The sequence below is a fragment of the Zeus faber genome (genome assembly GCF_960531495.2).
Source record: "Zeus faber genome assembly, chromosome: 7".
In the NCBI taxonomy this organism is placed as follows: Eukaryota; Metazoa; Chordata; class Actinopteri; order Zeiformes; family Zeidae; genus Zeus; species Zeus faber.
In genome coordinates this window covers 19354984-19380426 of record NC_137203.1, presented here as the reverse complement: position 1 = coordinate 19380426, position 25443 = coordinate 19354984, and the positions used below count along the sequence as shown (strand labels likewise).

The 25443-nt window shown below is 49.3% G+C and overlaps 1 protein-coding gene across 8 annotated transcripts in view; it reads left to right on the top strand.

The window, feature by feature from the left end:
- mef2cb (myocyte enhancer factor 2cb) overlaps positions 1-25443 on the top strand; it is a 73554-nt gene that overhangs the window by 39160 nt on the left and 8951 nt on the right. For 4 of the 8 annotated variants that reach the window (XM_080003580.1, XM_080003578.1, XM_080003581.1 and 1 more), the window contains 3 exons: positions 5808-6011; positions 21620-21763; positions 25154-25334. In XM_080003580.1, the coding sequence (XP_079859706.1) occupies positions 5808-6011; positions 21620-21763; positions 25154-25334 (529 nt within the window). Of the gene's footprint in view, positions 1-5807; positions 6012-21619; positions 21764-22011; positions 22150-25153; positions 25335-25443 lie in introns of all 8 variants that reach the window. The other 4 variants (XM_080003585.1, XM_080003584.1, XM_080003583.1 and 1 more) reach the window with 4 other exon arrangements.

Below are 25443 nucleotides of genomic sequence, written 5' to 3'. Positions count from 1 at the left end.
AACGATGGATATGGGTGTGCCAAAGGGAAAGAGCCCCCGCAAACAGGGCTAAAGGTCAAACATGGATGAGGTCATCAGTCACAGGAAGTAGAACAGAAACCCTCCCCACCCGCCCACCACCCGCCCCCTCCCACGCGCACGCACGCACACACAAATGCTGACCGCGGTTGAGACAAAACGACGAAACAACACTGCCTACCTTTACACACACTGTTGTTCACTCTTCCTATCGCCGAAGCGGCGGAATTGCAGCTGAAACAAGCGTTTTATTATTTTTTTTTTCTTTCTTTCTTTTTCATCTTTTTTTTTTTTTTTTTTTTTGCTTCTTTGACAAAGCAATTCCTCCCTCTAATCAACAGCATCGGGGGTGAGAAAACGTGCAAGTGAAATTACCAGCAGGAAAATAATGAGGCCCGCAGGGTGGCTCGTCACCCCTGCACCCCTCCTCTAATCCCCTGTTTCCCACCTTCCCCTCGTCTTCTCCTCCTCGCGGTGCGAGCGCTCCGTGACGTATGTTTAACCCAGAGAGACCTCACCTGAAAAGGGCTCGCCAAGCTCCCACCTTCAGCGCTCACTTACTTCTTCCCCTCCTCCCATATTGGCTCCCCGTGCTCCCTCACATCCATTTTTTTTCCCCTCGTTCCTAAATTCATGTCTTTATTTGACTTATTTGCCGGTAGACAACAACTAATTGAATGATTTAACTATTTCCGCTACTCCCCTTTTTTCTTTTTTTTTCCGCTCCCGTCCACAGTTAAAAAGCTCAAGTGCCACGACACATGTTCGCCCACCTTAAGTGAATGAAAACAAAAGTTATTTTTGTAAAGATACACCCACATTTATTTTTGCAGCCGGGGGGGGGGGGGGGGTTGATATATCACTTTCAACTTGCGGTCCTTCAGCATAAACAGGAACACGTACGGCGTGGCGGCGCTACCCTGGAATTACAGTGGGTTTTTTTCGTTTTTTTTTTGCAGAGTAACCATCAGCTCCGGAGGGGGGAGTAAATTAAAACCCACCGCATACTTTGAGAAACTTGCACTTAACTGTCTCGGCAATTAGTGGGGTTCTATAGATGTTTGTTTAAAATGTCCTCACTGCAACTTTGAATCCGTTTGGATTCAATTAATTAACAAAAAGAAATAAATAATTGGATAAACAAATAAATATGTAAGTAAGTACATAACTAATTAATTCAATAATTACATAATTAAATAATGAAATAGACAATGATAGAGAAACATGAATTAAAAATAGATAAATAAACATAAAAATATTTAAATAATAGATTAATTCTTGTTTTTTATTAAATAAGTAAATACAACATAAATAAATACAAATAAATACACTAAAATGACTGTGTGTATCATCACGCACAGTGCAGTGAAGGTACACCGGAGGAAGATAAGTGGAGAGAGAGAGAGCGAGAGAGAGAGAGAGAGAGAGAGAGAGAGAGAGAGAGAAAGAGACAGAGAGAGGGAGAACATTGCATATATTAGAGGAGGAACAAAGCCTCTTTTGTGGTAATGTTCCTCTTAGCAGCTTCTTTAGCTGTGAGGCAGAGTTCAGGCCCAGGTCTCCAGCTTCACGACTTACTCCTTTTTGTGTGAGCCCATCTCTTCCTGCCTGCACAGCCTTCTGACAATGGAATAAGTGTTTGTGTCAGACATATTGTGCAGCTCCATGTGTGTGTGCGTGTGTGTGTGTGTGTGTGTGTGCGTGCGTGCGTGCGTGTGTGTGTGTGTGTGTGTGCGTGCGTGCGTGCGTGTGTGCGTGTGTTTGGTCGGCCAACCAGTGGTCCTGCTTGGTCTTCGTCACCCCGCCTCCTCCTCCTCCTCCTCCTCCTCCTCCTCCTCCTCCTCCTCCTCACCCCAGGGAAGCTCAGGGAGGCAGGAGGTGGGAAGCAGAGAAGCGAAGCCATTGTGAAGGGGAAGCCACTGGCCTCTTCCTGTTATGAGAGGAAATGCATACAAATGTGCTTCCTGTGCGTCCACCCCCTCACCCCCCCCCCCCCCCCCCCCCCCCCCACAAACCTCCACCCCCTAGGCCACCTCCCTCCTCCTCCTCCTTCCCCCGGCCACCCTCCTGCCCCATGTGCCACAGAATCATCATCTTCATATCCCTGCTTTCCCTCTGCCCCTCGTTTCATCCCAGATGCATTTTTTATTTCATTATAATTTCGGCATTTAAATTTTGTCTGTGAGCACCCTACTTCAGTTGGCTGGAGAAATTAATGAGTTTAATGGAGAGGAGCCGTGTTTTTGGGAAATAAAGATAGAGAGAGAGAGAGAGAGAGAGGGGGAGAGAGAGAGAGAGAGAGAAATAGAGAGAGAGAGAGTCCATTTAGACTTCCAAATGATGAGTTAATGTGATAAGTTAGTGTGTCTGTGCTTGTAAGTTTATATGTGTTTGTAAAAGTGTGTGGGTGTATAAAGTTGTGAAGAAAGGTTTCACACTCTGCTTATCAATCTACTGTGAAATCAGCTCACAGTTGGGTTCATACTGACGCAGTGTTGAAGGGTCCTTTTTTTATCACTGGTGCACTAGCAGCGCAGCTGCTGTAATGGTTGTCTACTATTATTATTAGTATTATAGTTATTATTATTATTATTATTATTATTATTATTATTATTATTACTATCATTATTATTATTATTATTATTATTATTATTATTATTATTATTATTATTATTATTATCATTATCATTATTATTCTTACTTTTTCAATCATTATAACCCTAATTGTGTTTCTAACTGGCCTCACTGACCAAGGGCACAGATTACACAATTTGAGCATGATACAGTGGTTTACAGTGGGTTCTGTACGGAAAACCAATAAGCTATTAGAAATAAAAGTGTTTTTTATCAACCGAAATTTTGAATAGACCAAAATCGAATCTATTTGAGCACCTTGAACACAACACACAAAAATGAATATATATATATATATTTATAGTATATATACAGTATATACTATATATACTGTATATACAATAGAAAAAATATATATAAATACGTAAGTAAGTAAATAGAAAGATAAATAAACAAATAGATAGGTAAGTCCATGTGGGAAAAGTGGTATGTTATATCACTTTTGTTGAGTAAAGAAAATACCTCCAGGCCTGTTTCTGGAGTCGCAGCAGACAGATACTGCACAGAGTTGATAAACACTGTAGTGAGAAGAGATTTGAGGTGACCAACGTGATGTGTTGAGTCATAGGAGCTAAAAAAAACCAAAACAAAACATATTTTCACCTGCATTTGTTGTCCGGTGCGTCACCTGGGAGTTAGTGTGTTACTGTGCATATCTCTGTTTTAGCGGTCGTCTATGCATCGTGCTATCAATTCACGCTACTTGCATGGAGCAGGTTGCATGCGAAAGAGAGTGGGTGTTATTGTTTGATTATTATAGAGGCTTTTTTGTCATTTAAAAGAAAAAAATCGCATTTCTTCCCGTGCTGAGCGGTCCCTCCTCCTCCTGACAGCTAGGACACCTGCGTGGACACCTGCCTCCACGGCAGTTCCACTTGTCTTTGAATTGTGTTTGACGTGTTTATGGAGACGTCGTACATAGAATCCATGTACAGTAGGGGCACAATATACTGTATGTGAGAATGAGTGCTTTAATGTGTCGACGTCGGGGAGGGGAAGGGGGGCGGACTGGCTTGCTGTGGCTCCGCGCTCCGCGGGGGACCCACACACCAGAAAATCATGAAACCAGCATGTGTGCCACTTTCTGAAACTTTAATGGTCCGTCGGAGAGAACAGAACACAACCAGTGGAAAGTGTGCCTCTAAACCCCCCACCCCACCCCCGCCTAGCTGTTAAATATATTATATATGGCAATTACCCTTATTGTCACCAGAATCAGAATCAGAATGATAATCTCCTTTCATTTTCATATACAAGGAATTTGTCATGGCAACGATTGTTGAATTGCAATTACCACCGAGTCTGCAAACACATAAAATAAATGACGAAATATATACAATAATAATAATAAAAAGATAAAATAAAATAAAACTCATATATATATATATTTATGCACAGGATAAATTCTAGATATGGGGATATGAATCATAAAGTATTACTATGTCATAATCCACCATAGTAGGACGTTTTTTTGATCTACAGTGACATCACCGAAAAACTTGCGAGGGAAAGTTTGTGCGGGGCCGCGCTGAGTTCAATTGAGGTTGTTTTTTTTTTCTTTTTTTCTGTTTGTTCTTTCACCCTCCACCAAGAGAGAGAGCGAAGGAGAGCGGATCGGGGTCAGAGGGATGGTCTGGTTTGGTTTCGGTTTACCCCGTGCATCCTGGGAGATATCATTTCAGGAAATGCAAAACTATCTATCAATATCCATCTCTCCCCCACCCGTCTACTCTTTCAGCTCCCAAAAGCCGTGAGAACGTGAAGGGCGAAACGCGCAAGATCTAGTCCCCGACGAGAGTACGCTAAAAGACGGGGTTTCTCGGCGCCGTGTTATTGTTTTTCCAAGACGGTCGCGCGAAGAGCGTGTAAAACATACTGCCGTCAGTTTGGCGTTTTTCTTTTGGTCTTCTCAATAAACAGATCATTAGCAGCAGATCTCTGGTTGCAGCCCCGACATACAGTGTATCCGACAATATACGGTACCTCCGCTCTAATCGGTTCCTTTAATACACATATTTCAATGATTAAATCTGAATGCACAGTCAGAAAGGGAGAGAGAGGTAGAGAGAGAGAGCGAGAGAGAGAGAGAGAGAGAGAGAGAGAGAGAGAGAGAGAGAGAGAGAGAGAGAGAGAGAGAGAGAGAGATCGATCCAGAGAGCTTTTATTTTAAACACTGGATTGATAAGACAAAGGAGCATTGCACATGTGCCGATTATGGACTTTACTCATTATTTATTCTTTATTATGACAGGCAGTGTGGGTACTGGTGTGGGCTGCTCAAGATAGTGGCCAAGGCAAAACGCAAGGGAAACAAAAAGAAAGAAAATAAAACATAAGTTTTGCATAAGTAAGTAACTAGAGAAGAACAACTCTGCTGTTTAAACAAGAGAGCATTTAATTTTGAAGACACTGAAAGCTACGCCTCGATGTTCTCCCCGCGGCGGTTATTTCATCAAGGTAGCAAATGAGCAATAGGTATAGATGTCAGAGGAGTGTTTCCGTTGGATGCAAACCTTGTCATCTTAAACAGTGTGATTATGGTCTGCGGGAGAGCGGGGGCAAAGGGGCAAAGCGCGAGGAGCCGACGGGGTCCGAACACACAGAGCGCCGCATCAGTGTCCGCGCCGAACCTCATCCAGCCCTGACGTGAGGGTGGCGGCCGCCCGGCGTGGCCGTTATCGCTCTGAGACAGATTATTTTCACTTCCTAAAATTGATGCCCAGCTTCTTTCTTTTTTTTTTTTTTTTTTTTCCACTTTCCTGGTAACGTAGACTCGCGAGTGGCAGTAACGGTACAGTTAGAGGTCGTTAAGTCAACACAGCAGACCGCAATTTTTTAATATTCTCTTAATGACATTTTTCCGTAAAGTCATGGCCCATGCTCTGATTGTGCCATGCATGACCCAAAACATGTACACCCGATTTTTTTTTTGCCTTTATAAAAGGATAAAATGTATGAATATAAACGATTAAAAGTTATATTTATATGAAATATATTAATATATATCTATACGCAAAATTCATGTATGAATGTTTACTTACTGTATTTTGTTTATTTACTATTAATTCATTTAATTCATTTTGTTTGTTCCAGATGCAATAACTACAATCCCCCTCCTCCCCCGTGTCTCTCCACCTCTCCCCCCTCCGCTCCAGGTGACATTCACAAAGCGAAAGTTCGGCCTGATGAAGAAGGCGTACGAGCTGAGCGTGCTCTGTGACTGTGAGATCGCCCTGATCATCTTCAACAGCACCAACAAGCTGTTCCAGTACGCCAGCACAGACATGGACAAGGTGCTGCTCAAATACACCGAGTACAACGAGCCCCACGAGAGCAGGACCAACTCCGACATTGTGGAGGTACGTTCTCCGCCGGAAAAAAAACCCACACGGGGAAAAAGGGGCAGACGGACCGCTGGGTAGATCACGGATAAAGGTGCAGGACGTAGCATGGCAAATGCCGGCGTCCACCTCTACGAAGGGTTCAGCGCCCGTATCAATCACTTCCATGCAATTCCAAGACTGATGTCATTAAGATAGTGGCGGCGGACAAATACCCCTTTCAGGACTTTGACCAAACGTCTAAGCAGAAGGGCATTCCATTGACTTTTGGCAGGAAAAAAACAAATCCACTGACGGCAATTACATTCTTGTACTTGCGGCAGAATGGCTCATTAGCTTTGCCGTGTTGAGTCATTGCATCACGCTCTTAAAGCCACACTTCATAGTTTGTTATCGTTCCGTTTGGCTTTGACAGGAAGCCGGCGCCGCTCGCCGGCCTTTGCGTATCGGGGTCGGTCCGAGATTACTTTAGACGGACATGTGTAAGCCTGACTCAAGGCGACGTCACGCGGCGCCTGTCAGGCCAGGCAGCAGGGAGGAGGCTCAAGCAGGTACTGATACTGAGTGCACATCCTCAAGGATAACTTAAAGCTCTCAACGTGACCGCGTTATGCAACAGTCGCCATGGAGATCCCAGAAACGCGGCAGGACGCCGCTCGCTGTGCGCGTGTCGTCTATCTGCCGCGCACATGGAGGGATCACAAAATGCACATTTCCTCGCGCTCGCCGGTAAATAGGCTTATTTGTTCTGAAGTCTCCGGGAAACACACACCAATGTGTCGTGGGCCACGCAGGCTTCTGTCGTACTAAGGTTAAAACTAATTACACGGAGGCAGAAAAGCAGCCGTCCGTGAATGATGACGACACAATGAGGTGAAACATATTATATTCATTTTATTTTTATATAATAATTATCTGGTATTATATTATATTATATTATATTATATTATATCATATTATATATTTATTACTTGATATTCACTCCGTAGATATTTCCATTTGCAATTTTATTTATATTTAGTATTAATTCACATGATACAAATCAAGTAGCCCATAGATATAGCAATAGAACAGTCATTACTTGGTGTGCCCTGACGATGAAATCAATACAAAAAAAAGCTTTGAATAAACTGCATCATCATGGATTCATCATTGCATCATTTAGATGCAATCACGCTGCATTTCCCTCTATTGCACCGCAGCTAAATAATGTTTTTTCTATTTTTTTTGATAACCTTTTCTTGATACATTCAGCAGGTTATTCTTCTTTCCATTTTTTTTACTTTTTACTCCATTTCTATTATAAGGTTAGGTTTGGCTGTCGTCAAATGTATAACTGAGTACACTTTCGGAAAGTTAAATTTTATTTTTCTGCTTTTAAAATTCAGTATTGCGTACGCGATTTTATCCAGCACGGCCTGGTGTGCCGGTAAAACATCGCACATCTACACAGTCTTTACCGAAAGCTTATTTTAATGCTGATTACACAGCCATGGCAGCCGCCAGAGCTTGTACTTTGAAAGTTAATCATATTCAGGAATATCACGAGGGATAAAACACAATCCTCCATGCGTTATATCATTTACATTAAGTCATTAAGCATACAGCAAAACCCCCGGGTGGACCTCGGCACTGGTATACATTATACACATATTATACACATATACATTACATACATATGCATTATACACACACACACATTTATATATGGGTTAGGGTTAGGGTATATACATATATATATATTTAACACGCTAAAGAGCCTGGTGGTGGTGGTGGAGGGGAGGTGGTGGAGCGTTATGCCCCGCTCCCTGTGATCCCTGGGCGGACCTCGCCTCTCCACTCGCCCGCGGGCGCCTCGCAGTGGGAAGAAATCGATCGGAAGCGGCCTTCAGCCTCGGCAGCGGCAGCCGCGCTAACGGGATTGGCCACAGGGCTGACACCAGCACGTTTAGCGTGGGCGGAGGGGAGGATTTGCAGCGGCGGGTTGGGGTTGGTTGGGTGGTGGAGGAGGAGGGAGGAGGGATGGGGGAGGGGGGGGGGGGGGTCCTCTCCTGTGGAGGCTTATATATGTGTGTGTGTGTGTGTGTGTGTGTGTGTGTGTGTGTGTGTGTGTGTGTGTGTGTGTGTGTGTGTGTGTGTGTGTGTGCGCGCGCCTGTGTGCCACTGCCATAGGCTACGTCACAGGTGCAGGAACGTGGGTGGTGTTGTTGATCCAGGAGAGGAGGTGGTCAGTGGTTGTGTCGATGAAGGGCAGGAACAAAGCGGACTTCCTGTTGAGATGGCAGGATGGGACAGGGGAACGAGAACCAATGGGAGGACGGGAGGGGGGCGTAGGGGGGCGTCGGGGTGGGGGCAGGAAAGGGCTGGATATGTGGGTGGTGGCGAAAGGCGCACATGCGCGCGCCGAGGAGAAATGATTCCCAAATTCTCAAGCTTCACAAAGCTAATTGAGAGAATTTGTTTCAGAACCCGATATCAGAACGTTCCTTCTACGCCTTTCGGAAATACCCCCAAAATGTCCCTCGCGCTCTCTCTCCCTCCCTCCTTCGCTCTCTCTCTCTCTCTCTCTCTCTCTCTCTCTCTCTCTCTCTCTCTCTCTCTCTCTCTCTCCCTCCCCCCCCCCCCCCCCTCTCCCTCTCTGTTGCCGCTGTGCCTGAAGGTGTAGTGGGAGGAGAGGCTGAAGCAGTGAGTGGAGCCCAGTGTGTGGGCGGCTGGCATGGAGGCCTGCTACATTAGCAATAAAGCTCTATGTAATTAGCATGTCTTTGGTTGATAATTAGCGTTGTTGAGAGAGTGGCACAGGGAGAGTTGCACAGCCTCTCTAGCTGCAGCGTGTTTACAAGAGGCTGGAGGGCTTTCTCTCCGCCTCACCCGCTCCCTTTCCCCGTCCTTGATCGCTTCTTTACTCCGGCTCTTCCATTCAGCAAAAATTGCTCGCCTTTTTCTGAAAAGCATTAAAGGGCTCGGCGGGCGAGCGGCGCGGAGGGAGCCGGTGAGGCCGGACGGATAACGGCAGCGCCATCGAGGAGGGAAAGGGCTTGAAAACCGCCTCGGCCGAGGGTGACACTTCCACGTACCACACACACACACGCGCACACACCTTTAAAGTCGCCAGTGGTGATCAAAAACAAGATGGAGATGTTTTCCTGTACTTCATGTTCCAGTTAAGTCAGCGTCGTGTGAACTGTCATGGAGGATGCGTCGCGGCAGGGTTAACCGTACCCGGAGAATGGCGATAAACGATGCTCTGCAGTACGTGGAGTTAACGGCCGCGGCGCGAAGGGGTGGGACGGTTCACTTCACCGCAGCTCATTCTTTAAAGGGAGGCTCGGTGTTCCGTCGCTCATAACAGCGTCATAGGAGGCAAAAGGCGGGGAGCGGGGCAGGCGGGGGGTCAGGGGGGAAAGGCGCCCAGCGTGGACGGGCGTCCGGGGCCGGCGTTACGCGGCCCCTTCTGGCAGGTCCGCGGCGCACTCCGCAACGGGCTCCAGATGAAACGGCCCCCCCGACATGCAAACAGATTTCCGATAGCCGCCGTCTGCCAGCGCCGTTTCCTGGACATGTGAACGGCATTAAGGGGGAAACGGAGGAGGATGGATCCATCTCAGCCTATTCTTCTCCCCTTTTTATTCTCTCGCTCAGACGAATCCCTTTTTTTTTTTTTTTTTTTTTTCCGAGTTCTCGTTGGAGATTTCTCAGCGCCGGTGCGGGGCTGTTAATTGCGATGGCGCATGAGAGTCTCCTTTTTTTTTTTTTTTCTTCTTCTTCTTCTTTTTCCCCAGCCTCCCTGTGATGTGTGAGTCAAGCCAAAAACCCTAAGTGGTGCTGGCTGGCTCTTGTTGGTATTGAAGCGGCGCTCAATACAACAACGTGCTGGCTGCCTGTGCCAAATCCCTATTCCCCCCCCAAAGAAACAAAGAACACAGGTTTCATGATACAGCTGGAGGGTTTGAAGAGAGCGAGCTGTGATAGGAGCTTATACCTCAGTCAATACCTGGGTGGAGGGTGGCGGCTGGTGAGGCAGGGGGATGGATAGTAGTTTGTGTGTGTGTGTGTGTGTGTGTGTGTGTGTGTGTGTGCGCGTGTGTGTGTGTGTACACGTGTGTGCACACCCATGTTCACGCCTGTCCAACGGCGTGCTGTGCGGCAGCGTTTCTCAACCAGAAAAATAACATTTCAAAATAAAATAATGAAAATGGGCTTTTTGTGTTGCAAGATCAAAATTGCAAGAATGCGCCAACTCACGTAATGCATTGGTTCCAAACAGAACAGCGGCTCTGTGTTCTACCGGGATCGATTTCACTCTGAAAGTGGCAGCGATAAGTGGCGATGAAAGGTTCGGCTGTTTTTTATTTTCCGAGATTTGTTTTCTCACGAGTCACTCGGGGGGGAAAAACAACGACTCACTCGATTTATTTTTTCTTTTGTCCATTTGATTCATCTTTTTCTAATGCGCGGCGCGCGAGGAAAGGGAGTTAATTAGGTCGGGTTAGCGCTGCTGTACGGCATATGTGTGCGTCGGAGTGCGTGCGCGCGCGGTCGCAATCGGTTTAAGCCCCCGAAGAGATGGTGGCTACAGCTCCCACGCCAGCGGCTCAGGCCTCACATGGCGCGGCACATGGCCGCCGGCGCCGAGCGGACCTCGCCCGCCTGCGCCGCCCTCCTCCCGACCGCCCCGCCAGGACTCGGGCCGGCGGCCAATCTCATTTCCAATAGATTAACCTAATCTCAAAGTTCAGCTCACCCTGTAATCTTAAACAGCAGCGGCAGGAGAACCTCCTCTCCTCCTCCTCCTCCTCCTCCTCCCGCACCACCACCGTTCTCCCCCTCCTTCTCCACCCAGGAGGAACTTCTCAATGAGTGAGGGGACGGGGGGGAAGGAGGGAGGGACAGAGGGATGGATGAGCGCAGGGGGAGGCGGGGGAGGGTGGAGGGATGGAGGAAGGAAGGCTGGTAATTATTTCCAAAGGTCATTCTGTTAATGACTACCCGCTTGGCTAATGAGATTCAGCAAAGCCTCCCTCGCCGCGTCTCACCCCGCGTCTCACCCCCGTATGTTTGGGCCGTGTGAGGCGCGTGAGGCAGCGCAGGCAGCGCAGGTGTGACTTCAGACCGTGGGCCGAGAGCGGGTCGAGGGGTGAGAACAATCTAAAATATGGAGGGGGAGAGGAGGGGGAGAGGAGGGGGCGACGCGCTTTGAAACGAGAGAGCAACATAATGACCACAATGTTATTCCCGCTGTAAGGACAGTCATTCATTTAGCGGATTTCACTTTCGTTTGCCTCAAAACTCCTTCCTGCTCCTTCCTCCTCCTCCTCCTCCTCCTCCTCCTCCATAATCTTGGAGCGCGTCAGCCCCGACATGTGATCTCCCCTCTCTGAAGTGCCAGTGTGCCTCATGTTCCGCCTCGCTCTTGTGAAAATATTTTCCAGCATGTGTGCTATTCTATGTACTTATTTGGTTTCTAAACAGCGCTGAGAACATTAGCCTTAAGCACTTTTCTCTGTTGATGGGCTCTCTGAATGACTTCTTCTCATGGCGCTCAAAGGCTGGATAATGACTCCGGCTCCGGTGCCTCCGCCACTTCGCCGATTCGGTTTGCCGTTGTTGTTGTTGTTGTTGTTGTTGTTGTTGTTGTTGTTGTTGTTTTCTACATGTTACGGTAATCCGAAATAACTCTGAAAGAGGAAAAAAGATAAACATGCCGTGTCTCTTGTCCTAAAATTGTGTGCGTGTGTGTGTGTGTGTGTGTGTGTGTGTGTGTGTGTGTGTGTGTGTGTGTGTGTGTGTGTGTGTGTGTGTGTGTGTGTGTGTGTGTGTGTTTTTCTGTGCGTGTGCGTGTGTGTGTGTGTGTGGGGGGGGGGGGGGGGGGGGGTGACTGCATCACGGTGATCACAGGGCCTCAGTGTTTACTGCTGATGGTGAGATCAGCCACCGGGCTTGTTTTTCCTGGTGAGTTGAGGATTTTCTGTCCGAAGCGGCTTTGAATGACTAAGGACAGTAAATTAACCTTGTGACATGGGCTGGCTGACTATATATAGATATATATATATATATATATATATACAGTAGATACACTCATCTGATTCTGCCCGTTGATTGAGGAGATGTACCTCGGAGAAGGAGGAGAAACGTCGGCCCCGCCGCAATTCAGAATTCGCAGATTCGGAATGACACGGGGGGGGGCGAGCGCTCCGGCGCGCTCACTTTCAGAGCCAGTTGCAGAGAGACTCGAATTTTGGTGGGTGAGGGGAACGAAAAAAAAGAGAGAGAGAAAGAGAAAAGACCTGTCACATATTACGTACTCGTGAAACATCTTCCCCGGCGTTCAAAGCAGCCGTGCAGTCATGAATTCCAGCAGCTGAGGCGTTCCTTTGTGCCGCCCCCCCCCCCCCCCCCCCCCCGATCTACGCCCCTCTTCATCAGCCCCCGAGTGTCACATCAAGAAAAGTGACACCATGTGGTGTTTGCGCAAATGAACAAAAAAAAAAAGAAAACAAAATAAGTCGGGCGAAGAGAGAAAATATATTTAAAAGAGGAGAGGGAGAGAATAGAAGAAAGAAAAAGGTGGAAACCGCTTTGTTTCCGCGGCTGAACACGTTCCCTCTCCAGTCGAGTCGAATCGGAGCCGCCTCCCCGCAATTGGTAACATCTGCGGCGTTCACTGCGTTGTAAAAGTTGTGAGTCGAATGCCCCCCCCGCTACCCACCGCCTCCCACTCAACCCACCCGCCCGCCCGCCCACCTCCTCCCGCTCTCCCACACAGTGTTTTTTTGGGTATTCTTCTCCCTAATAAATGCCTCGGAACCTGGTAGTGGGCTAAAAATAGTGTGCGGTGAGGCTAAATATAGAGGCTGGCTGGGCCGGCAGTCCTTTCCAGGAGAGGGGAAGAGAATAGGCGTGGACTTTTTCTCTCTCTTCCTCTCCACTTCTCTCTCCCTCTCCCTCGCCCTCCCTCTCTCTCTCTCTCTCCCTTCCTTTGTAAGAACACAGCGGCAGGGGCTGTTTTTCGATATGGAGTGAGTAAGCAAAGTGTCAGCCGGGTGATTTGTCCACCTTTTCCTCACTCCGAGAATCGGCCGTGATGCGTTGCCCTCTGGATCCGGGGGTCTGGATCCTGGGGTCTGGATCCTGGGGTCTGGATCCTGGGGCCTGGATCCTGGGGCCTGGATCCCAGGGTCTCGATCCCAGGGTCTGGGATCCCGAGGTCAGGGATCCCGAGGTCTGGGATCCCGGGGTCTGGCTCCCGAGGTCTGGGATCCCAAGGTCTGGGATCATGGGGTCTGGATCCCGGAATCATGTTAAAACTTGATCCTGCGGATAGAAAGAAAAAAAAAGTTTACCAAAGATATTTTTATATACAAGGCATCTGTCTTGGCGATGATGGGTTGATGATGTTTCTGTATAGAGAAAAAACACTAAAAAAAAGATGAATGCAGGAAAAATCCCAAATAATAACTACTACCACTACTACTACTACTACTACTACTACTACTAATAATAATAATAATAATAATAATATTACAAATAATAAAAATAATAAAAATAATAATAATAATAATAATAATAATCATAATAATCATAACAATAATAATTAGAAAATAATAAGAAGAATATATATCTATATATATATATATATATATATATATATATATATATAGTATATAAAAGAGAATATTTAATATTATACAGAATATACTAAATGTATATACAAATATATTTAAAATACACAAAAAGTCACAATTTGTTAGTGGAAAAATAACAGCACGGCTAAATCCACAGATGCTTTGTTCACAATCAAGTTTTTTTCAATATCGCACTTTGAGGGCGGTTTGGGATGATAAACTCCAAATGAAACGCATCTCCTGCTAATGAGGGAGCGATATCATAAACACGTTTCAAGGCTGACATTGTTTCTAACTCCAAATCATTGGGTCGTTTGGCTTTGGGAGAAAAAAAAAAAAAACAAGTATCCCACCTCCCTAGGAGGGGTCCAACGCAGCAGTGATTTTCGCTTGATTTAAGTTGGCAGGACGGCACGTGGTGGGAAGTGACAAACCCTGCGAGCTGTCACCCCGGCACAGCCAAGTTCCGTGGCTCATGAACAAAAAAACAGAGGACGGGCATTTTTGCACCAACTCGAGTAAATACTGTACGGTGACTTCAGTATTACAGTGGATAGTCCACATGGTTTCCCTTCAAGAAAAGAGTAGAATTGAACCCAAACACACAATGGACATTACCCCTACTCAGTGTATAATGTTACACTAGACCGACCGGAGAAAAAAGCAGAACCCTCAAAGTCGAAACTATAAGTGCCGTTTGGATCGGCGTCAGAAGTGTTTGGGTTTTTTCAAGGTCAATACGGCAAAGCGGAAGTCTGAGGTACTCGACAATAACAAAAAAAAAAGTGGGGGGAGGCTTTTAAAAATAGACCATCCGAAATGTGCCAATATGTGGTCCCTGTGGTGTGGAGCGGCGCAGGCGGCACGCCACTTCTGAGGCCGCGCCGCCGACCAGCCGCGGCTTTTCCACCACGCAGCTCAAAACAATCCACGCTGGCCGTTAAGATGAAATGACGCCTTGTTCTTTGAAACTATTTGTGGAAAATTCGGAATAATGAAGATCTATTTCGGTCGATGGCATTCCCTGGCCCCGCCTGGAGCTGACCCCCTAGCCCCCCCCCCACCCCCCACCCCCAGTCCCAGCAGCCACTTAGCCCCACCCTGGCACCCGCCCCACCACCCCCCACCACATCACACACCGTGATGTTGTGAGCGGGGTGTGGAAACTCAAGGTCGCCGTATAGAGGTCATCCGGCTGGTCATTGTTACAGGAGGCCCCCCCCCCCTCAGGCCCCTTTTCCTGTTGTGGAGCAACGCGATAAGAGACACAGAGACAAAAGACGATAACTGATGATTGGTGGGTGAGGGGGTGGTGGTGGTGGTGGTGGGGGTGGGGGGGGCGGGGGGTGGCTGTCAGAAAGTTGATCCACTACCACCACTTTATTAAAACCTAACAAACGGCGCAATTTAAAACCACGCAAACTTTAGCGTCTTAATTTGTCGTCCTCGCGGCATCTTCCATTGAGCTTTTTTTTACTGCGTCGGAAGACACAATACAACTCCTGTTTACCCAACATTAATAGAAATGAATTATGTAACATTCGGGGTGCAGGGAGGAAGAAAGATGGTAGGTTAAGGGTGCATAGGCATGAAGTGCCCTCTTTATCCAGTTCCACTGAGCTGGCATTGTGTCTGTCTAATGTCTGTCTGGGTAATTATACAGTGCGGCAAGCGCTCTGAATGACCACTTTGTTCTCCCGGCGCTGAGATGCTGCCGTAGCAAACAGTGTTGGATTCTTGCATGTGCTCGGTGTGTGTGTCGCTTCCATATGGAGAACACTGGGCCCATCTGGTCAGATGCCGTGTGCCGGCCAGCTGAGTCTGTCTCTCTGAGAGCGGGCCTTCCCTTTGCCATGAAACGGCTATTAATGGTGAATTTAGCGCGTTGTAAGATCCCCATATTGGCGCTTTGGAGATTTGTGGAGGAGCCTCTTTACACATAGCCCGGCTGTTTATATCTTCATAATCTTCATACATCTCTAAATCACCATCTCCACCCTTTCCCTTTCCCCATTTTCAGTTTTTTTTTTTTTTTTGTTGTTTTCTTTTTTTGCATTGAGCCGATCCCACGTGATCCCATGACAGCTAGTAATTACACAGTTAGACAGACGGCGTCATTACCCCGCACGTGACTGCTGTTCCGTGAGATGACGGGTCCCAGCCATCAGCCTTTGATTCCTGATTATAGTGCGAGCGGCGCGGGGGTCTTCAAAGCCGCCAAATCACCCCCAGAAGTCATTGATGCGCGAGGTTGTTTGTTTTATTTTTTAAATTTTAAAAAAAAAAAATTTTCTCAAACATCGGTGCAACTCGTGTGGAGGGAATCGCAGATGATAAGTGGAGGGGAAAAAAAAATCTAGGAAAAAACCACAGCTGTGATTTGGGGTCCCAGTCTTCACATTGGTAACCTACAAAAAACGAAATCGAATCAACTAACACCCGCACCCCCCACCTCTTGTCACTAAATTCTCTCTCTCTCTCTCTCTCTCTCTCTCTCTCTCTCTCTCTCTCTCTCTCTCTCTCTCTCTTGCTCTCTCTCTCTCTTTCTCTCTCTCTCTTAGACACACACACACACACTCACACACACACACACACACACACACACACACACACACACACAAATAAAAACGAAATAAGTGAAAAATGAAATGCGGACAGTAACAGAGTCACACATGCACAGCACCTCGTCGATCCATGGGCATGCCCCTCGACATGGTGCTGGCATGTTGAAACCACGCTTCATGAAACTGTGGCCTTCTTGCCTTTGGTCTGCCATCTGCTTCCAATGAGCTAAGCCAGACTGATCCCTCTGATGTTCCCTCTACTCTGGAAGGCAGCGAGGAAGAATAAGAGCTAGGGAGAGAGAGAGAGAGAGAGAGAGAGAGGGGGAGAGAGAGAGTCAGGCTAAAAGCTAGAGAAAGGAAGTGAGAAACAGTAAAAATGCACAATGCCAAAGACGCATTAGTTTCCAGAAAGCCCACACTCAATGTGCTGACCGTGCAGGAGTCTTGTGGGGTCGTAATCCGTAGTGGATTCATTTTTATCGCCACCTCCATCTTGTGTCTTTTGTTTTTTTTTGCGATAAAGAGGTGAGTGCCTCTCTCCGGTGCCTCAACCCCATTGACTCTGAGCCGCATTGCCCCACGCCAATCTTACCTGCTGGAATTGAATGTGTCGCTCAGTAAATGGGAAGTAGTTCTCAGTTTTCCCAGAGCTTCCAGCCATTCATATTATTATCAAGAGAGAGAGAAAGAACCTCACGATTTTAAACGCCTTGATAGATGCAGTGAATCCAGTGGAACTTGTTTTTGGGTCAACCTTACTCCCTCCAAGTATTCCGTTGGCTGTCTTAAGATGCCGGGGATCTAAAGACATGATTTACATGGCGTTGCCCGTAGCAGCAAAATGACATGTTATGTAAAAAAAAAAAAACTGGGACTTGAAAAAAAAAAAAACCTTCTCTGATTCATCGTCTGGACCTAGATCAGCCTTTGAAAATAATGGAATTCACGCTGTAGTCGGCCCCGCGGCCAAATCCACCTCGGGCGCTCTCACGTAACGTCCACTATGACACAGACCTCCAGGAGCAAACCTCGGTGACTGAGAGTCTATTTCTCCGACAACTTCCCGTGAGCATTGCAGACAGACGGCGGAGTCTGAGGCTGAGACACCAGCCAACGTCAGGCTGGTTATCTCAGTTCCCCCCCCCGCCGCCGCATAACAAACATAATTGGCCCTGTTATTGAAGCCTTCTTGTCGAGCTCATCTGACCAACGTCGCTTTTCCACCGACAAGTGCTGAAAGGATGGCAAAAGCATAAACTGCTGCATCGACTGGGGGAGGAGGGGGCTTTGTGTCGGGGCCACTATACTATCTCCTTTCATAAAGTCCTGGTCATGCCTACAACAGGGTGTGCATTCAGAGAAGAAGACCATACAAATCACTCAGGCGCTCATGAAGGGCACCCATTATCTACACTCAGATATATTTTGTCTTCTTCTTTCAAGGGGATTTCAATGCTTGTTTTACCAAAACTCAGCCATCCAATAAATACGGGGGGAAAAAAGCATCTTGCTTCCATCCGATTTCCGAGTGGATGAGGCGCAATGTCGTTGGTATTGAGAGTAGAGAGAGAGAGAGAGAGAGAGAGAGAGAGAGAGAGAGAGAGGGGGAGAGAGAGAGACAGACGGAAGGGAGCGCAGAGAGTGAAAGAGCGAGAGAGGGAGGTCGAGGTGGCAGAATGCAGACCATACAGGCCCCTGGTACCGAGGCCGCTTTGGGGGGAAGGCCTCGGCTGTCCCCGTCGGACCCCCTACGGCCAACTGGAAACCGAGCCCCCTGATGCGGTTTCTGAAGAATGACTGTTCCCAACGCCGTATGAGCGAAGCCTAACCCCAGCCCCGGTGAGCCCTCCCAGCCTCGGTCCGGTCTGGTTCTTACCGTCCCGGCCTAGGGCCGGGCCAGGCTCTGGTCCCGTTCGCTTCTGAAGGGTATCGATGAGACGCCGGTGGAAGTAATGTAGGACGCAGAGTCTACGGCGTGCCGGCGTTACACGGGGGCCCTCTGACAAGTCGAGTCAGGAGGGAGTATCATGGAGAAGGAGTTTAATTAGGAGCAAGCCTCCAAAGGGGCCTCGGAGAGAGAGAGAGAGGCGGCACCGAGCGCGTGGCGGTTTTACAGTTTTTCTTTTTGGCTCAGTTTCGTCCTTCCGCTCAGTCTCTCGCTTTCTCTCTTTGGTTCTCTCTTTTCTCGCCGCCTGTGTCCCTCTACATCCTGTGTGTCTGAATGACGCGGACTAACTATAGCGGTAGCGTGTTTGGCGCGCTCTCTCTCTCTCTCTCTCTCTCTCTCTCATTGGTAACTCACTGGGGGGCGAACGGTCATTTCTTCTATTCGTCTTCTCATCGATAAGATCAATACTCCTCTGCAGTCAAATATTCTTCCAATATCCTTTTTTTCTTTATTTTACATTGTGGATTATTTTACTTTCCTCTCAATGTGAGGGGTAATTCTATTTCATGCTCCACGGCAGCGATTGTTTTTACAGTGAACAGATACACGATTTTGGTAAAATTCTTGTTTTCAATATAAGTGAAGGGCAATAACAAACTTCCAGTGTGTGTGTGTGTGTGTGTGTGTGTGTGTGTTGGTGCAGGGGTTGACATGTAGGGAGAGAGAGAGAGGTGGGGTGGGTCGTGGGGGGGGGGGGGGCCTTTTAAGGCGACATAAACGCTCCATAGGACGTGATTGGCCGACGCGCGCGCGTGTCAGCGTTTGGCAACAGGTGTGATCGGCCGTAGCAGGTGGGAATATCTGGGATGAGCGGCATAGCGCCCCTGCACCACGCCCTCAAACCACCGAGGCCTGCTGGAAAGCTTAGCCGGGCCCACATGCTTCAAAGTCATATAACACCATCCGCGCGGCCCCCCACACGCCCAACAACACCCTCCCTCTGCCTCCATCCCACCCACCACACAGCCATTAGCCCCGACCCAACCCCCCCCCCCCCCCAAGACCACCAGCTCAGTCGCCCCATATGGGTCTCACCTTAACTCCCGCCCTCCCTCGCTGCTCTTCGCTTCCTTTCTAGGAAGCGCTACGCCACCTCCCCCCGCCCCGCGCCCCCCCCGTCACAAGCGGTGAAAGTTAGCCGCTCCTCCTCGGGGGGGTGCGGATTCTCAAATGGAATGAAACGACCTCCAAGACCCCCGAGCGTTGCTTGTCGGTTCAGTACGCGTCCCGGCAGCGCGAGGCAAGACCCCGGCAAAGCTAAAGAAACACACACACACACACACACGCACGCACGCACGCACCCGCACACACGCACACGCGCGCAAGAAAAATAAAACAAACAGAACCTTTTTTCATTTCGATCCTTTGCCGACGACGACGGCGCGCCGGAGCTTTTACGCTTCTGCGCTCCCCCTTTGTTCTCCCCCGACTGGTTCACCTGGCGCGGGCCAAGAGTGCACGCTTCGCCGTGGGCTCGCTCCGAGTCAGATCTCCCGCGTCGCCGCCGCTGATTTCGTTTGGTGCGATTTTCCTGAAGACTTGTCAAAAGAGACGCCGGAGAGGTTTTTCTTTTTTTTTTTTTTTTTTATTCAAATTTAGATCTCCAGCTTTTTCGACTGACGGGGGCCAAGTGAGGATTCGGAGAGAAGGGGAGGGAAAAGGAGATAGAGAGAGAGAGAGAGAGAGAACATTGCATATTGCTGATGTGTGTTACAGTAGCTGCCCCGCTGCGAGACGCCTCCGGAATCAAAGGACTCTCACGCACGCTAAAAGAAGCCCTCTAAGTTCACTAAAACCACACTCGGAGCGGGGCTTTGTTCCGCCGACACGGGAGATGACTCGCTTGTTATTTGTTTTCCAAAGCAGCCGGATCGTTCCCTGTCACTCTCGTGGTGTATGTGTGTGTGTGTGTGTGTGTGTGTGTCTGTGTGTGTGTGTGTGTGTACTGTTGTTTTGTTGTTGCTGTTGTGATGGGATGGGATGGCAGCCGCTTCTCCGCTGCGAACAGACAAACAAACGGGAGGATGAAGCTAACTTAGCACACTGTGTTTATCTCTCTCTCTCTCTCTCTCTCTCTCTCTCTCTCTCTCTCTCTTCTCCCATTCATTTTTGCACCCACCCCCATCGCTCACACCCGCTCTCATAGACACACACACACGCACACACAGACACACACACACACACACACACACACACACACACAACAAACATGCACTCCCCTCGCACACACACACACACCCGCACGCACCCACACACACACACACACACACACACACAAACACACACACACACAAACGCACACACACACACACGCGGACACACACCCGCACACACACGCGCACACACAGGCACACGTAGACACACACACACACACTTGATCAGCATCAAATACAGGGTGTGCTAAAGTAAATTTAATTACGTCCGTCTGATATGGAGCTTCAAATGAAAGCACAGGAGCGCGGCGTGAAGCGATGTCTGCGCCGACAGGAGCAGGCCCGTGATATTCCCCCCGTAGACTAATCTCCTTTTATTAAAGCCAGCCGTGGAAAAGAGGGGGGTGGGGGGGTGGGGGGGGGGGGGCTGGTGGTGTGAAAAAGGGGGTGGAGGGCTGTGCTTTTGATGAGATCTCTAACTATCAGCGACTGTACTTTCTTTCCTTCCGAGTCGTTTTCTTTGTTTCTCTTCGGGCGGCGGTCTCACAGACGCAAAAGTCCGAAACCAATTCCTATTGTCGTGGGTACAATCAGTCTATTGACCCCCCCCCCCCATCTAAAACCTCGCTCCTCCATCAGTGAAAGCGCTACACAAGTAGGAGGGCGGGTGTATGTCTTTGAGTGTTCTCCGTCCACTCTCACAGGGGCAGGTGGCCATCAGGTGGCCAAGGCAGAAACTACCACCGTGATAATAAAAAATAAAAAAAAGATGAACTCACATCCCGTATCTGCATTTCTATTTTATGATGGTGCTGATGACTTTCTTCCTTTTTTTTTTTTTTTTTCCTGACAAAATATGTTTTACTCCCATGTTTTATGACTGCCCTTCCTGTGTAATTATGGTTGTAGGTTTTTGTGTTTTGTCTTTCTCCCCCCGGAGTCCCACGTCGCCTCATTTGGAAGCCCAGTCTGAGCGTTTGTTTTTTTGGTGCCTGGTAGTGAATGTGTTTTTTTTTTTTTTTTAAGCCTTATTTGCGCCACCCTGTGTGTGGTTCGATGCCCCCCCCCCCCGCCCCAAAGGCCGCGTCCCCGCGTCACCCCGTGTGGACAGACGTCGGGACGTTCAAATCACTAAATGATCCATTTGTTTGAGATTTAAAGCGTGAAGCTCCACCGCGTTGTGACCCGAGTCATCCCAAAAATGTCTCCCAATGTTTAGAGTCTTTTGTCGGGATCGGCTCTTAAGGTCTCCCGCCGACTCCACCGCCCCCCAACCTCCCCCCTACTCCCCCCATTCAAAAAAAACCCTTTCCAATGCCACTGCTCTGCTTTACAGACGTTGAGAAAGAAGGGCCTAAATGGCTGCGACAGCCCTGACCCCGACGCGGACGACTCGGTCGGCCACAGCCCCGAGTCCGAGGACAAGTACAGGAAAATAAACGAGGACATTGATCTGATGATCAGCAGACAAAGACTGTGTGTAAGTACCTCACGTCAATACCCTGAGCCTTCCTCTCTCACCTTTTCTCTCCCTCTCTCCCCCTCCCTCCCTCCCTCCCGCTGTCCGTGTCTCTGCCGTGTGTGTATTCCGTCCTCCTTCCATCGCCCCCCCCACTCTCCCGTGCCTCCTCCGTCCTCCCTCTTCCCTCCTCCGTGTCCGTCCATCCGTCCGACCGCCCGTCCCTCCGTCCGTGTCTCCGTCCGGGCGGGGCGCCTCCGTGGCCGCAGGCGTTGAGCAAGAAGGAGAACAAAGGCGGCGAGAGCCCGGAGCTCGAGTCTGCCCTCACCCTCACGCCGCGCACTGAGGAGAAATACAAACAGATAAACGAGGAGTTTGATCAAATGATTAAGACCCATAAGATTCCCGTAAGTACCGGGGGTTTTGGCGCGGTGCCGGGCGGGTGACCCGTAACACGCAACTCACAGCTAACCCTAACCCCGGCGCCCACCGCCGACTGCCTGCCACCAGACTAAATACATGGAGGAAGAGCTAACCACAAACTAGCCGAGTACAACAGGTTACCACGGCCTTGCCAGACAGTCGAGGGAGAAGGAAGTTGCAAATTTGCCAGTTTGACCGTCACAACTCAGGTCAAACCGTAATTGCCGATAGCGCGCTTTCATCGGCAGAGCACGTTTGTAACCGTACTGGCATCCCACCCTCCTGAACGCTCTTACCCATAATGCCTTGCCTGCCTTGGCTCTCGGGGGAGGTGTGGTCTGCATGTGCTTTTGCTTTTCCTGCACCCACCCAGCCAGTCACCCACCCACACACACACACACACATACATACACACTCAGCTCAGTCACCCGCAGCAGTGTGAGGACAGCTGCCATGGCGTTGGAGCGCCGGCAGATACACATGCATACTCTTAAAATGTGTCTGATTTTGCTACGAGGGGGGAATAAAAAAGAAAAAGTAAAAACCTCATTATCTTCTCTTCAACCTACATCACTTAAATAATGAGGCTAATGAAACGCGTGACTTGGCGGCAACATATTTAAAAAATTAAACTTCCTTGTTAGTTGTAAATGGATCTGAAGCTGTTTTTCGCCGCCGGGTTTGTCGTACATATATCATAATTTCATGGAATAATCAAACATCCTAGCGCCGAGTCAGATACCGACAGCCGCAAAATTAAAGCATCTGTTAACGCAAAACTGCAGCTCGTGTGCCGCTCCGCAAAGAGGAAAAAAAAAAAAAAAAAGCACCATCTTGGAACGGTTTGGCTGGAAGCCGCACGGAGAAAAGAGATCTTTCCAAAGTAGATAACTCAGAGAGGAACAGGAGTGTCTGAAAAGCTGCGTTTGCGGTGGGGACGGGTGGGGTGGGGAGGGGTGGGGGATGTGGTTCCAAGGGAGGGTTGGTGAGTTTGGGGCGGGGTTGGCGGGCGGGCGGGCGGGCGGGTGAGTGAGGTCGGGGTGGAGTGGAGGAGGGCGGAGGTTGAGGATCCGGGGGGTTGGGTGGGGATGGAGCAGTGGCGGTGGTTGGCGGTGACGAGGAAAGGGAGTTTGGGGTGGGGGGGGGGTGGGGGGGTTTGGGTGAAGGGTTGGGAGTAGGAGTGGGGGTTGGGGGGTGGGGTGCACACCCAACAAGTGGCAGTTCAGTGTGTGGTTCTGTCTGTGCCTCTGGATTGCAGGGGACTGTTGAGGGGCCTGTGGAGAGGGGGAGAGGGGGGAGGGGGAGTGAAAACAGGAAGGATGGCACCAGTTAAATGACAGCGTGCAGCCGGCGCCCAATACACCAGCATGCCACACACACACTCATTCAACCGCAGTGTGTAGCGGTGCGTGTGTGTGTGTGTGTGTGTGTGTGTGTGTGTATAGAAGCTCCGACGTGGAATATGAGATGGAAGAAATAACTGAAAAACCCGAAGTAGACACGCGTTCGTTTATGAAAGGAAGCAACTTTAACCAGCGCGCCCGCTTTCGCCCGCCGCTGTGTAAAAAAGTTGCAACACCAGGGCAAAAAGGGGGAGACGCCTGCCGGGGGGGGGGGGGGGCAAAAAAAATCAAATAAAATAAGGAACCGGTTTTTAAACCACGAAAATAACACACGTGCGGCAAAAGCAACCTGGAAGGGGAGAGCGAACGGGAGAGGAGGAGGAGGACGGGGGCCGGACCCAGACTCGTATCCTATTTCAATATCGACCCCAGACCGATGTTCCCGCTTGATGAGCTCCCCTCCGTTGCCGCGGGACACATGGCAACCATTTAGGAGCGTATTTCCAACTTCCTTAAGCTAACATGCAGGATCAACCACTTCCAGGGCACTCCCAAGGTTAAGCCTCGCTGCCAAGTGACACAATAAACATGACAAACTAGACGCCCGGGGGCCCCCGCCGACCCGGGGGCCTCGGGGCTCCCGCTGCCTCCTGGTCAGGCGGCAGACTGATAGTCCGCCACTTAAAAAGCACTTTGAACGCGCCCCACCCGTAACAAAGCTGCCGTCGCAGATCGTCCCGGCGAAGCGGTGACAGACGAAATGATCTTGAGCTCATCTAGGACAATGCGACGCCACTGGCTCTATTCCCAGTAAACCGTGGCCTTCTTTCCTCCTGTCTTTCGTTTGACTTCAGTGTAATAAACCCCCCCCGCCCCCCCCGGCGGTGTTTTCGTGGATGGCGTGCCGTCTCAGGGAACACACACACACACACACGCACGCGCACACACACACACACACACCCACACACACACACACACACACACACACACACACACACCGTTCTCTCAGGTTAACCTTTGGCTTCCGCCGGAGGAGGGGGATTAACATTCGAGGGACACGAACGACGCCAAAGATCAGCCTTGAAACCCGCGAGAAAACAAAACAGATTTTTTTTGCCGTTTCGCAGCAAACGCTCACACACACACACACACACACACTCGTCCTGTTAGCCTGCGTACGGCGCGTCCTTCCGGGGTCCGGGAAGTTTTGGGCGGCGATGGAGCGAACTCGAAATCCCTCAAGGACGCAAACATTTTTCTATCACTCGGATTCTAAACCCCCGACCGGGGTTTTTTTTTTTTTTTTTTTTTTTTTCTGTCTTTGTCTTTGTTCTTCCAGGCTCTTTTCCTGACCGTCCCCTGCACGTCCGACGTTAGTTTCGTCCGTTTTGAACCTTCTGTCTCCTTCTGTCGCCCTTGTGTCTGTTCATAGTGTCTCTGTTTTATTTCTCCCTTTTTGTGCATTTTGGACTCGCGTCAGTCTCATTCCCTGTCCATGCCGACTACCCAGTGGTTATATGTCATTTTTATGATTCGCTTAAACTCCTATTTGCCTCAATGCGACAGAAAATGGATCAAAAAACTCTCTCTCTCTCTCTCTCTCTCTCTCTCTCTCTCTCTCCCTCCACCTCTTCCCCCCTTTCAGCAGGCCGTGCCGCCCTCCAACTACGAGATGCCCGTGTCCATCCCCGTCAGCAACCAGAACAGTCTCATCTACAGCCACCCCGGTGGTTCCCTAGGCAACCACAACCTGTTGCCACTGGCACACCACGGCCTACAGAGAAACAGCATGTCCCCCGGAGTCACACACAGACCCCCCAGTGCAGGTAACACAGACACGCTCCTCACGTGCGCGCGCGCACGCACGCACGCACACACACACAGACACGCACACACACCCAGACGCCCACACACGTTTGCCCTCCTTTTTTTTTC